Source organism: Ruditapes philippinarum, unplaced genomic scaffold, assembly GCF_026571515.1.
Source record: "Ruditapes philippinarum isolate M1 unplaced genomic scaffold, ASM2657151v2 ctg5982_1_1_1_1, whole genome shotgun sequence".
In the NCBI taxonomy this organism is placed as follows: Eukaryota; Metazoa; Mollusca; class Bivalvia; order Venerida; family Veneridae; genus Ruditapes; species Ruditapes philippinarum.
In genome coordinates, this window is record NW_026860148.1 from 105,226 (window position 1) to 119,867 (window position 14,642).

Consider the following 14,642-nt stretch of genomic DNA (forward strand, 5'->3'; position numbering starts at 1 on the left):
TGGATTTTTACAGAAATTCCCGTGGACTCTGTGGGTTATTTATCATTCATATGAAGTAAATTGTAAAATTAAAAGGAATCACGTCAAAATGTAAACTTACTTTGAATTTCACCTGTTCGCTCGCTGTAAGTCATTTGATGGATACAATGTCACTTTAATGTACTATATACAGATACATTGTATGATGTGAAAGTTTGGCAACATATTTAACATATTTAAGCGTTGTTTAATATCCACGGGCATATGAGCGGACAGGTGTTAACATTTTGCCGTAATTTCTTTTCAAACGACCATACCCGAAAAAAACTTACTAATTTATCTAATTAGCAAACCATATATTTTACCAAATTAATACACGTTTACGTTTACTAATTACTTATTAAATCTACATCTAGATTTTTACAGTCATCTGTCAGTATTGGATTTTATCAGAATGCTGAGTACAGTTCGCCATTTTTAATGTGTAAAGTACGCCATTTGTAATTGATAATTAGTGCCGACCTAATTGTGTCGTAGACAGAAATAAGGTGGACTTTTCACATTTATTATCAAACATCTTTATAGTGAACATCAAACGAATCGTATCCCTGTGGTGAGATACGGGTTACATATACTCTTTGATCTTTTTAGTCTTTTCAAGCTAAAAAAATGTGGAAACAAAGTGACCGCTCTCGTAAATCAGTTGTTACATAAAAGAACAGATAATAAAAAGTAGGATTTATTGTTATCAGCATGCTTATGTTGACTTACATGAACTTTCATAATTATAAACATGACATGTTTAAGCATCTAGCGAATTTTTGATTTATTGAAGTACATGTACATGCATTTGATAAGCAAGTAGAAGCTGTTTTGTATAGGAGAGATTTACAGCTACGTCACTGTTATCTGCTATGTGTACCACGTGATACACATTTTCCCAGAAGGTCGTACAAACAGTTGTAAACAATGGCAGCTTCTGATAAGATGTATGCGGTAAAATTGACAGAAAATGATGTACCTGGAGCTAAATTTCGCTCATGTGATATATCTGAGCATTCAGTTGTTGAATTACAGAGATGGTTACAATGTCGAGGATTAAAATTGTCCGGAAATAAACCAGAACTAATTGACAGGTAAGATATAGATCTACACTAGAGTATATAAAGGTCATGTAGATCTACTCTGTATATAATACTTTCTTAATTAATAAACATAAAGGGCATGTTGAAAATAAATACTGTATGATATTTTTATTTATATATAGATAATAAAATTTGTCCTGAAATAGGTTTATCCAAATTCATTTAGTGTTATTTAACAACTCTCATAAGTGTAATAGTTTGACTCCTATAAGTTACAGGGATAAACCATAAATAATCAGACACAGGTGCAGGTCATAGATTTTATCTCATCTTTATAAATCTTATGCACATTTTACCTCTGGTGAGAGGGATATTGATTATTTTTGTTTCTTATTTGCCAGTATAACAATGTTAATGGGTCATTTACTTATTTTTTTTTCAGATGCAAAGCCTGTCTTGAAGCTTGGGGCAAGAATGACATTGTGGTTTCAATTGATGAGGGCAAATGGTTTCAAAAAAAAAAGTCCAGGAAGTATTAGCCAATGTCCAAAGCACAGACACATCAACAGTTCCTGTTCTGCCAGTGACTGGCTGGAAAGACTTCCCTTCTGCAAGTCTTCCAGAAGGATATTGCTATGGCACTATATATTATCATTCATTACAACAGCTAAGGTTGACTACGGCAAAAATGAGAGTGAAGATTTAACAGATTTTAACACATCAAAACCATTAATGAAAGGAAGACAATACTTTCGTAGTGGACATGTTAAAGATATAAAACACATATCAAAAGATGGCATTCAATTCATTAAATGCATAGTGCAAGCTTCATATTCTGTTAAACAACACTACAATGTGTCCATCACCCTACATGGAAATTCCGGGAAAGTGCTTGATGCCTCATGTGACTGTAAGGCTTCTGCTATGAGTAGATGTAATCATATTGCAGCTTTATTATTTGCCGTTGATGACTACATTTTGGAATATGGTCATCACATAGCTTCAACATCTAAACTGTGTAGTTGGAACAAGGGGAGGAAGAACAAGTGGAAAGTGTCACTTATTAAGGCGATTACTCTGGGGTAATACTCTTCCGGACCTGAAAGCATTGAAATATGGAAGATCAAATGAGCCAAAAGCGTTGCATCAGTACAGGGCAAGTCTAGATAAGAATAAAACTGTGGCAGCTACAGGACTCTGGATTAACCCGAAATATCCAGAGCTTGGATGTAGCCCTGATGGCATTGTCACAACAGATGGAAAGCTTACCAGTGTTGTTAAAATAAAACGTCCTCTGGTACTTGAAAACACCCACCCATATGATGTAGATGAATTGCAACCAAAACAGAGATATGCTCTCTGCTATACTGTTACAGATGGGAAAATGAGTGTCAAGAAGACTCATGCTTATTTTTATCAGGCACAAATGCAAATGGCAATTTGTGAGACTGATACATGTGATTTTATCGTTTGGTCACCGAAAGGCATAATTGTTGAAACAATCAAACGAGATGTTGAATTTTGGGAAAAAATACTTCCTAAAATGTTTGCTTTCCATAACAACATCCTTTTACCAGAATATTTGGAAATGAGGGTACCCCGTCGTCTTATGCCATGTGAACTAGCTTTAGTGTAAAAACTGAGAACAGACATTGTATAAATAGGTTTACAATGTTTTTTTTAGTATATAGCATTCACTTTTTGTAAGATGTACACAATATATACATAAACATATATACAAAAGTAACTTGATCAAGTAGTATAAAACTTTGTATTATATAATATTCAAGGTTTAAATGAATTATACAATCATACACTATTTGTAATTTTAATTAGTACTTTTTCATTTTATATTGAAAATATTCTATTTATGATTAATAAATATGTACATGTTCCAGAAACACTTTGTTTTTTCCCTTTATTTTACTTCACTAATGATTCCTGATAGTTAACAAGAAAGCCTATTATTTTTACAATCTGTGTAGCCATTGGTTTGAAGCATAATGGCAAAGTTGTGCCAATTATCTTAAATTTTTTCATGCGTTCAATCGCACGTTCCACGTGTATTCTCACACGTGCAATTCTTTTTGTCAGTATTTCTTCTTGTGGAGTTAATCTATCTCTACCACCTAAAAATGGAGGGATGTTCAATTCGACTTTGTTTTTCTGCAAAATGTCTTTAATAAGGAATCCCCTGTCAGCTATTACTAAATCCCCTGGTTCCAGAATTTCAGCAAACTTTGAGGAGATTACAATATCCCTGTCACTTTTGCTCCCTTCGTATACATCCGATAAAAACGTAATTGCACCAGTGGGGGCAATGCCGACCAAACATTTTAAAGTTGTATGGTTTTTATATGATGAATACATATTTCCTTGTTCTGCGAAGTCACTTGAAGATTGCACAAATATCTCAAAACAGTCGATAATTACCCGCACATTTTTGAATGATCTAAATGTGGCAGGTAAATGTTCACGTATCAGGCTTTTTGATGGGAACATCCTTTTCCATAATGGTTCTATAGTCTTGTACAAAAACTGAATCCATGTGATAAAAATTCTGGAAACCATACTTGCACTTATCCCAAACCTGTAGGCCAAATCTTTGTTAGGAAATGTGTGTCGTAATTTCATCAAAGTAAGTAGAAATTGATTGTCAGCGGTAATTTTTTTATTGTTTTTCCTTTTCTTTTTAATCCACCCCAAAATTTTAATTTATGAACAGATTCACCAAGAGACTTGTATAAATGATTGAATTGTTGAGGGGTAACTCCCGTGTAGAATTTAAATAACTTTGCATCAGTCTGAAGCTGATAGCAGGTGATTTTAAATTAAAGTTTTGTTGGTTTATCAGAATGCTTTTTCTGTTTTTTACTCAAAGCTATTGATGATTTATTGCTCTTAATGCGCCTTTCTATTTTATTAAAAAGCTGGTCACTGCATGTGAATTGAGTTTGGGTTTCCTTATCATCTGTAGATTTAATCTTTGTGGCAAAGTATATGTCTTGGTCCTCAAACACATCTGGCTGAAATTATATAACGTGTGACATTATGGAGGCATTTAAATGAGATTTTTATCTGCAACAACAAATTAGATACACCCCCCCCCCTATTGACCCAATATCAACTTTATCAAAGAATAAATACAATAAATTCGGACAAATATTTTGAAATATATTTAGCAATTAAGGCATTTACCTGTATTAAGTTTGATCTTTTTGTTATTCCCCATCTGAGTTTGCATTCTGCACTAAGTTGTATTTTGTATCCTGTAACTGAAGAAGAGCCTCTGAAACCTCAAACAAAGTTTTTTTAGATACAGGTGCTGCCCTTGGAGTTGGTGCCTTTCTTTTACGTGAATACTTTTCTACCTGTAATAAATGTGTGGTTTTAAAAGTTCATATAAAAACACAGAATGAAATTGTAAAAGACAGATTTATTTAGAACAATTTCTTATCACAATAAAAGCATTTACTACAACATGAGCATTTATTTATAATTTATATGGTCAGTTCCCAATTTTATATACAACAAATAATTATTATGATAATGTTCATACCTGAAGTGGTGTATATGTGGCAGGAACAGGATCTGGATGATTTTCTGTAGGTCCTTTACCTCCAACAAAATGTTTGCTGCATATGTAAGTCCACTTTTTAATGTGGTTAACAGTAAAGTCTTTTCGACCACATGCATTTATCCACTTATTACACTTTAATTCGTTTGATTTTGGTTTTGGAAATGGTATGAAAAAACATCTTGCATATGTTCTCTGTCATTGTACCTTGAGTCACTATTACATACACCATAACAACAATGTTTTGTTGTATCAGAGCTTATTTTTGAAGATGTACTGGGTAAATCCATACTCAAGCATGTACAAATCTATAGTGTATCAGTGGGTAGTACAAACACAGTTTGTACGACCTGCAACAGTTGCTATGGTCAGTGCTTATCAGTAAATCTATTTTTAGCATATTGACTACCTGGTAAATCTCTCCTTATATCAGCCATACAAAATGCACGTGTAATCTTGAAATTAATTCGTTACATACGCGTTATTTTTTTTTAACAATTTCACCATGTGTTTAAGAAATTCAATCTAGATTTATGTTCTTTAATTGGGTTAAATACATGTACATCTATGCACATAACAATTGATAAATGAACGCTAAACTGCAGTTTATGCGATAAAATATTGATTTATACCAAAGTTTGCTCGAGTTCATAGATTGGTCAACACGGACGGTGAAACATGCTTTCACATTTTATATTGACCACAGTCTGATCTCCTCATCTAGATAATGCAGATTTTTTTTCTACTAAAATCCAGCTAAAATTTTGAGGTTAACATTCAGAATAATTTTTTTTTTCTTATTTCATTTTTTTTTTGTTTCAATAGTACATGCATTATTGTTCTATAAAAGACCTTTTTTCTCTTAAACATATTTGCATGGAATAAAACGTTTATGTTTAAACAAAATATACCTTAGCAATTACACTTAGGTGAGTTATTAAGTGCAATCGAGGCCCTTTCGTTTAAGGTATGTATTTTTCTCATTTTCTCTGTTAACGTTTTGTTCAGTCAAGGGTTCCTGTAGTTCAAATATTGTTGTAGTTTTACCAAGGCACCTGGTTAAGGTTTGATTTAATGATTGAGATTGTATGAGAATTGAGACCTCATTTGTTGTCATTATTTATTACTATAAATCTTTTGGGGCTAGACTGTGCATCAGTCTGTGAGATTTTAGTGTGGTAACTCTGTCAACAGGTACCTGCATAAATTATGGATAAGAGGCCTGCAAATGTTGTGTTTAGGGAACTCAATCATTGGTTACCATCATAAATATTCCAGGAATCAGTCCGTTTGTTTCTGGTACAGTTACTTGATCATAAATATAGAAGGCTTAAATTTGTCAATTAACACTTTGGTAACCTCCAAATATGGAGAGTCAAGGTATTTCATATAAATACTGGGACAAGATTTTCTAGGGGCAGTCTAGATTGAAGATTGAAGAACAAGATTCAAAATGCAAGAGTAAGATTGTAAGAGCTAGAGTCAAGATTCAGGATTCTAGATTGAAGTTTCAAGAACGAGATCTTAAGAGCTAAATAGTAAAAATTTAGTGACTTATCAACCATGTGTGAGGAAGAAAAACTGTAACTTTAAATATTAATTGTAGATTAGAAATTTAGGACACTTTCGAATAAATAAATGGTGAAATGAAACGGAAAACAGTTATTGTTTATTTTATGCAAATATGTGAAATTATGGAAGTAGTAGAAATTATAAATTACAAGAGAGAAGAATTTATAACAATATGTCGTTTCTGAACTGATTTTAGGGAACATTACAAGACATTTATCAAATACATATATTATAGATTAAATACACATTTAGAGTAAAATGCTATCGCTTTATTTTATTTTTTCAAAAAATAGATAAATACAGAATCCCTAAAGAAAGCCCAACACAGCAAAATTGAAAATGTTGCAGGCTCGGTTTGATTGAGCCTGTTCATGGACGGTACTGGAAAGTGCAAGTTACCGTCCACGCCCCCTAGCACCGGCTTAAGCAGAATTCAACATTTAACATGAACTGGTAAAATTTAGAATTTTGAAACATCCGCAGATGTGTTCATATGACGGTTATCATGGAACCTTCAATGTGACACGTTAGTACCATTCCATGAAAAGCGGCATATGGTCCCCAAGTAAAACAATGCGTGTGCCCTAAACGAGGAAACAATGGGCGGAACTAAATAAAATGGAATTTTGAAAGGGGATCTGAGGTTATGAAGCCTGCGTATCACAGATAAGACGTCAAAAGACACATTTAAAAAGCAGGCAACATATCCTAAGGGTGATTCAACATTATTCAAGTAGGAATATTGGAACCACCCAATTAGAAAATGCCAAAAAGTTGAAGCTAAAAATACCACAAGCACAACAATTGTTTTTTTTTTAGCTCACCATAACCGAAGGTTCAAAGTGAGCTATTAGTATCAAAGGGGGTTGCCTCGGCGTCCGTCGTCCGTTGTTATGCATTAACAATTGTCTTCTTCTCTCAAATTTACTTCAAATTTTTCTCTCAAATTTACTTCAAATTTGGTCTGTTACATCCTTGTGACAGTCACACTTGAATTTGCTCATGTCATTCCATTTGGCCACTTTTAGGGGTCAACAGAGCGAAAAATAGAAAAACCTTTAAACATCTTCCAACACAGAACTAATAGATGGATGATCACCAAACTTTGTCAGTAGCATTCTTGGGTAGCCTTTCATCAAATGCTCATATTAATTTGATTAGCCCCTTTTATGGGTCTCTAGGGCTTGAAATAGAAAAATCTTTAAACATCTTATTCTACAGAACTAATGGACGGATGATCACCATACTTGTCTGTAGCATTCTTTGGTAGTATTTTATATATATTATATATCATATTAATTTGATTAGCCCCTTTAGGGGCCACTTAAGCTAAAAATAGAAATACCTTTAAGCGTCTATTTCTATAGAACTAATTGACGGATGATCACCAGACTTTGTCTGTAGCATTCTTAGGTACTCTTTTATCAAGTTTGGTCATATTAATTTGATAAGCCCCTTTAAGGGCCACTAAAGGTGAAAATATAAAAACCTTTGAACATCATTTCCTACTGAAATAATTGATAAATGATCACCAAACTTTGTAGCATTCTTAGGTAGTGTTTTAACAAGTTTGCTCATATTAATTTGATTGGACCCATTTAAACTAAAGCTTGAATGACCAACGTCATGGCATTTCTTCAAATTATTGTTTAAACATATCCTATGCTCAAATTTAAAATTAGACAATATTGACAATGGATAATTTCCAACACTGAAATACAGTTGTTTCTGGTGAGCGACTCAGTAACCATCATGGCCCTCTTGTTTTATTTTTTGTGTGCTTATTTCAGTTTCCAAAATGATATTCATGAGTCATATTCTTTAGCCATCTTTTGTTTCATTTGCGCTTTTTGTTTGGAGGTCAAACAACATCTCTGTTAACATTTTTTTTAACTTTATCACAAATGATTTTATATTGAACATTATTTCTATCAGGTGATGAGCACATCACATGTAATAAATCCATTATTAGATCATTTTAAATTCATTTTTGCACATTCGACAGAATGAAAAATTTACTAATTTCTGTGCCTTTAAATAAACTTAAAACCATTATTTCTTCCTTTTCAGAATTGTAAAATGGAGGACAAAGGAACTGCAGATAAATCAGTATATGAGTAAGTTTATTTTACCATATTGTATGAAGGTCGACTAAAATATGAAGTAAATTTAAAGGTATAAAAAGTATGATGTTCACTTCTTGGCTTTTAATTATTATGTCTTTAGAAGCAGAAAGTACAAGTAACATACCTGTTGACAATATTTTGGACTTTATTGCATGTCAATATATACATGTATTATTAAATTTAATCATAATATCACCGAAATAGACTTTATTTTACTAAAATGTAAAAATACATTCGATAATCACGACAGACCCTGTCCCTGTCTGTTTTTAGTTTGCACGGAAGATCACGTGGTAAGAACAATGCTCAATATGTATCATGTCCGAGATGATTATTGATTATCGGCATGATGTTCCAAACGTTATATTTTGTAAACATAATAGTACAAGTACAAATGTTGCTGCAATGCAGCAATTGAAAAGCTCCGCGCAAAAAAATGCGCTCATTACAGATACCTTACCAAATTATTCCTACGCACAGATCATGTTATATTCAGATTAAGTACTATTGTAGATTTTTTCCGAATGTTTTGTAAACCATTTTTTGCATAATTATACTTATCTTATGCACTGTCAATAACTGTCCATCGTTAAAAAGAGGGGAAAATATTTAATATAAAAATGCTTTCACTGATGCCTACCTGGTAAAGAAAGTAATTCCATTGAATACAAACAAGACTTACAAGACTTGTAAATGCTATATGAGATGACTGTACTGTGTTCTGTTTCAGTAACAGAAGATAGATGATAGAAATATCAAAGTCTGTTATAATTGTAACAAATATACAAATAGTATTAAAAGGGACTAATATTATAATATAGTAGTATTACATATATATTTTTCATGTCAAATTAAAAAACGGTTTCTTTCAATACTGAAAGTAGAACACACTCTGGAATGAAAAAATGGGATGAATTTCCAAAAGACCAAATTCAGGATTTTTTGTTTGTTATACGCGCGTTACATGGTGATACAGTATTTATCAATATAATAGAAGACTGTTACCTGAACCTAAGGTAGGTATGAGGAAATTCACTTATATCGTATTCGTGCGAGACAAATATAAGAAAGCTATTGGACATTGGTAATATATATAAAAAACTTTTGTTAGGAGATCAATATATATTTTATGTTGAATTGCTTTAAAACCATTCATAAAAAAACATTACACTTCATGTTCAAACTGCAGATCAATGTTTCTGTTGTTGTCGTGATATCTATCTATAGCCTATGATAAAGGTGATTCCGCTTAAATTGTCAGTAATTTTTGTTTTAACTTAAGTCTGTCCAAAGTGAAAGTAGGCCACAATGCATATAACAACAAAGCTCTTATTGTAAACTGATGAACCATTTGAAAATACACTTCCAGGTTTATATTTTAAGGAGAATTATAAACAAAAATAAAAATGATAACAATTAGAACATTTACCTTGAATGTGTTACATTTCTGAAGACCAAAACCATTCTGTTGCAAAGTTTTATGCACATTTCATGTATTGCAAAATCCTTTTAAAAGTTTGTTTTAGTGCCAACAAAAGCTATTGTTTTTTGCAGCAAAAACAAAAATCTTTCAAAACTTAACTCCAAATAAATCAGTATCTCATGTCCTTCTAAGCACATGGCCTCCATCATTTTTTTGTAAAAAAGTGGTGCAAGAAAACAATCATCATTTATAGCCTTATGAACTACAATTAAAATGGAAACACAATCAAACTTTAAAATCTAACCTTTTTATGTGCAACAGTGAAGTGCGTCTGTTTGTCATGTACAGAAGAAATAGGTAAATGATGTCTATTTTCATGGTACTACTTTTTTACACATGCCATGGAGGCCATGTTTTTTTTCTAGGTCAGATAAACTACTTTCCTAAGATTTATGTTTTTAAAAGCTTTTGTTTGTGTTTTCTGCAAAAAGTACCATTTGTTTGCACTAAAAAAGACTTTAAACTGAATTTTGCCATTCATGAAATGTGCATAAAGATTTGCAACAGAATGTTTTTGGTCTTCAGAAATGTAGCCCATTCAAGGTTAAATTCTTATTGTTTTTATTTTTATTTTTGTTTAAAATAGTCTTTAAAACGTAGAATTGGAAGTGTACTTGCAAATAGCTCATCATTTAACAATGTCAGCTTTGTTGATATATGAAAATTGGCCTACTCTCACTTTGCTCAAACTTTGTGTAAACAAACTTGGCTGATAGAGCGAATAACCTTAAGGAGGGCTACAAAATGCATCGATTTCGAGTACTGAAATCTTCTTTATATTGACAAATTCAATCACTAATAGTATACTTGATATGCTGTGTGTAAATGTATTTCAAAATGTAACAAATTATACTTGCATGTACTCCTAAAAAAGGGAAATAACAAATGTATAACATTTATAGCTATTTATAGCTTTCGAATTTATGGAACAGCAGAACTGCTTTCCGGTTCTCATTCATTAATATGACATGCTGCGAATCATCGACGGGGAAACCAATATAGAAATCGAAAGGAGTTCATGAATGCGGATTTACTTTTAGCTGTTAATCGAAAGGATTTATTGCTCAAATCCGGGCCCATGGACAAAAAATTAGTAAACACAAAAAGCTCCGCGCCTGTGGGCGCGGAGCAATGATGTTATCACAGTATTATTTTATTTTGGTTCATATACGTAAAATAAGAGTGTTTTAGTTGGATTTATTTTCTCAAGAAATCTCAAAATTTATGCCATGTTATTTATATTCTCATTATTCTTGTTTGTTGTTGTTGCTGTTGTTATGTTGTTCACATATAAATGTTTACTTTGTAAATTTGAATTAGATTTTCAGCATCTTACAGAACGGATTTATCAAAAGTGTACATGAATTGTTTTATAGTACATGTAATTTTAGACAGTTTGTTGTTCTTTTTTTCAGTCTTAGTGGAATTGGAAATGTCACTCGCCTGATCTTCCTCTCTTTCTAGTCCAAACTCAGCCTCCTCATATGCAACATCTTCATAATCTTGTACTTCCTTAGGTCTGAAATATAGGAATTTATAAAATGAATAAATATTATCTGAACACACAATTTCAACTTTAATTAAATATAAAATTATTTTAAAACATAAACATGATGTTAAAAATTTAAAAAAGAAAAGAAAAAACCCAGTTAAAAATGCATATGTTTGTAAAACATGTATGCCTCCTATTGGACCTATCAGCAGCTAATTAGTGGCCAGGTGATCTAATAACCAAGAAATCAATAGGGGTTATGTACTGGTCATAACTAGTCACTAGGTCATTGTGACCGTAATTTTACTAAAGGTCATGTGCAGCAATTTTATTACAAAGTTTGCACAAATCTTACCAAATAAGTTCTGCATAAATTTTATGACTTATGTAGGCCTCCTATTGGCAGCCAACCGACAAATACAAAGCAATATACCCCCACTTCTTTGAAGGGGGGCATAATTATTCCAAACCAAAGAACAAATACTCACAAAATTTGCTCTATGACAAAGCTTGGCTCATATAGTGGGTCATCTTCATCATCACCTTCATCAATCTCTTCTTCCTGGGCTTCACATGTACAATCCAGGGTTATCCTGCAAAATAATAGTTTGTACTTTTTTTATTTACAATAGCTAAATTTCCTAATCTTTTTTTGCTCAAATAATAAAAGTACAATTATGTATTTCTAAAATTGAACAATATGTTTCATTTGATTTTCCACTATAAATCTAAAAGTTGCCATGACATAATTATATATGAGCCGCGTCATGACAAAACCAACATAATGGATTTGCGACCAGCATCTGCGCAGTCTGATCAGGATCCATGCTGTTCGCTATCAGTTTCTCTACTTGTACTAGAGTTGGTAAGCAAACAGCATGGATCCTGATCAGACTGCGCGGATGCGCAGGCTGGTCTGGATGCATGCTGGTCGCAAACCCATTATGTTAGTTTTGTCGTGACGCGGCTCATATATCTAAAATTGAACAAAACATTTCATTTGCTTTTCTACTATAATACTAAAACTTGCTATGAACAGTAATGAAAGAAATAGCTCTATGAATAGCATTAATTGCACTGCAAAATATTTTTATTGACTTAACTATATTACAAATTTTTCAAATAAAAATCAAAAAAATTTCTTACTCAAATGGGTCAAGAAATGACCTAGATAGTTTCTTCTCTTCTACCTTTCTTCGCCTGCTTGTATATCTAGAGAAAGTAATTGAAATTGTTCATTGCATACTCAGAAATGATTTTACTTCTGAAGTCTTGGAAATTTTTCCCTTGAAATAATTGGTCAATACTGAATTTGAAATAAGGTCAGGGTTACAATTCTGAAGCATATCAAATGAATAAAATGTGTTCATAATCATCATTTCTATATCAGTAACAAAGTTATGAGAAGATGTTTAAAAGTTTAAACTATGACCTAGTAGAAGTTTGAACTTTGATCTCATGGTTAAAGATGTTTCATGTTGCCCTCAAGTCATATTCTTGAAGTGAAGACATATATAAGAGTTCAATTGTTTCTTTATTATTGTTGTTACATACATGTATGCAAAACTTAAAATTTAAAAAGAAAATGTCTAAGTTCCAAATGAGCCATAATTCAGTCAGCTATGGGCATTGAATAGTGACCGTCAATTACATTACTTTGTCATGAATCAAGGTTAAACTGAATATCTCTTTTAGTTTTGAAGAATTATGTTGCATGTAAGACATAACCCAAAATTAATTTTGTTAAAATACATATCAGAGTTAAAGGCCAAAAATTATGCCCAGAAAAAATTCAGTAGCTTGAAGATTGATGTTGCATGGAAAACTATAAAAGGGCATAATTCAGTAAAAATCCAAGTCAGAGCTATCTGGCAGCAGGAAAGTGACCTCTGGTTTAAAACTTTTAACATATTCATTTAAGCTTGATAGTGAAACAAGTTCTTGTAACTTCTATAATCACTTTCAAGTCCGCTTCCTGGAACCCACCAGTTCTTGACTTCTGGTGTCATATGAAGAAACATGGTAGTGACCAGATTAGGGCTACAACCCATGATCCACAGGTTGAGAGTTACTAAGCAACCACTTCCCCTACTGAAGATTATAACTTGGCAAATTGACCATAGCTAGTAGGCATTAAGTTCTTTCATGCTAAACGAGCATTGAAATAGTAAATACATATTGCAAAAACATTATACTGTAATAGTATGTACCTGAAAAGCCTTGGTACAAGTAGTAAATTACAATAGATTTACTTTGCAAAAATGTTATCACATTGGAATGTTTACAGGCTATATAACAATAAAAGAAATAAAACATACATTGGTGGAATATCTTCCACAGGGATATCATCTTCTTCTGAAGTGGTAGACCTTACTTCCTCCACTCCAGACATTGCTGTGACTCCTGTGATATCTCTGGAAAAAAATAAAACATGTGTTTTGCAGTTCACTAGAACATGGCATCTTATTTAGCTCTTTAAACCATACAGTACAGTATACCTTAAGTAACATTTTAAACTTACAATACATGTAATGATGTTGAAAACTATAGGTGATTATGTTATGTTAGAGAAGATTAGCAAAATGAGCCAAAAGAAACACACCTCTAAATTTCTGCAAGTAAACAAGTTCCAATTTTTTTGGAGAAAGAAAAGAATTTTTGGAGAAAGAAAGATAAAAAATACTCTTCTTTGCAATGGTATATTCAATTTTAAGAAATAAAGACATGATTATGAGCGTTTAGGGATCTTTAAAAAAAGCTTCATTAGAACTTTAATTGAATTGAAACGTTTGGAATAGTTTCATATAATGGTTGTTTTTATGGTTCTATGTTTACGTGTAGATTTTATATGAACAGTTCTTTGTAATATGAAATAATGTGATTTATATATCATGCCGTTCTAAAGGTTTTATGTACAACGGAACATGCATAACCCCCGGTGATGCTGCAACCAGTTTGGCAATAATATTTGAAATTTTTTGAATTGTTATTATCCGGCATATCAACAACAATGCGTTCATACGACGGACAGTGGTCATAAAGACTACAACGTGAAACTTAATTGCAATTTTTTCATTACAAGTTGAGTAACAGAATATCGAAAGAATGGGCGAAGCTAAATAGAAATGAAAATTCGAGGGTGTAACAGAATGTACATTTTCAGGTTGCCAAACTCAGTATACATTTTCATATCTATAAATAATACAAAAAGATAGATAAACCAATCTTAAACAAGTATATTTAATCTTTATATCTAACTGTGTTTTGTTTTATACCACACGAATACAAACTATATAACAACATCATATACATATTCCTGCTAGCGTCA

At 32.2% G+C, this 14,642-nt stretch overlaps 2 protein-coding genes across 2 annotated transcripts; both read right to left on the minus strand.

Moving 5' to 3' along the window:
• Positions 1-2,987: 2,987 nt before the first annotated feature.
• On the minus strand, positions 2,988-3,635 carry LOC132759034 (uncharacterized). The gene has a single exon (XM_060750758.1). It carries the CDS (start codon positions 3,633-3,635, stop codon positions 2,988-2,990), a length of 648 nt encoding a protein of 215 aa, XP_060606741.1.
• A 7,504-nt stretch (positions 3,636-11,139) lies between these two features.
• Positions 11,140-13,907, minus strand: LOC132759039 (uncharacterized). The gene is made up of 4 exons (XM_060750763.1): positions 13,633-13,907; positions 12,461-12,526; positions 11,803-11,907; positions 11,140-11,341 (listed from the first exon to the last, which is right to left on the minus strand). The coding sequence occupies exons 1-4, from the start codon at positions 13,704-13,706 to the stop codon at positions 11,155-11,157; spliced, it is 432 nt and encodes a 143-aa protein (XP_060606746.1). The 5' UTR covers positions 13,707-13,907; the 3' UTR covers positions 11,140-11,154.
• Positions 13,908-14,642: the final 735 nt, after the last annotated feature.

Excerpts from the sequence above, each read along its gene's own strand:
- LOC132759034 (XM_060750758.1), bottom strand. The coding sequence starts at position 3,635 with ATGGTTTCCAGAATTTTTATCACATGGATTCAGTTTTTGTACAAGACT.
- LOC132759039 (XM_060750763.1), bottom strand. The coding sequence starts at position 13,706 with ATGTCTGGAGTGGAGGAAGTAAGGTCTACCACTTCAGAAGAAGATGAT. Across the intron at positions 12,527-13,632 it reads GTGGAAGATATTCCACCAAT|ATATACAAGCAGGCGAAGAA; the intron begins GTATGTTTTATT and ends TACTTTCTCTAG. Across the intron at positions 11,908-12,460 it reads TCATTTCTTGACCCATTTGA|GATAACCCTGGATTGTACAT; the intron begins GTAAGAAATTTT and ends ATTATTTTGCAG.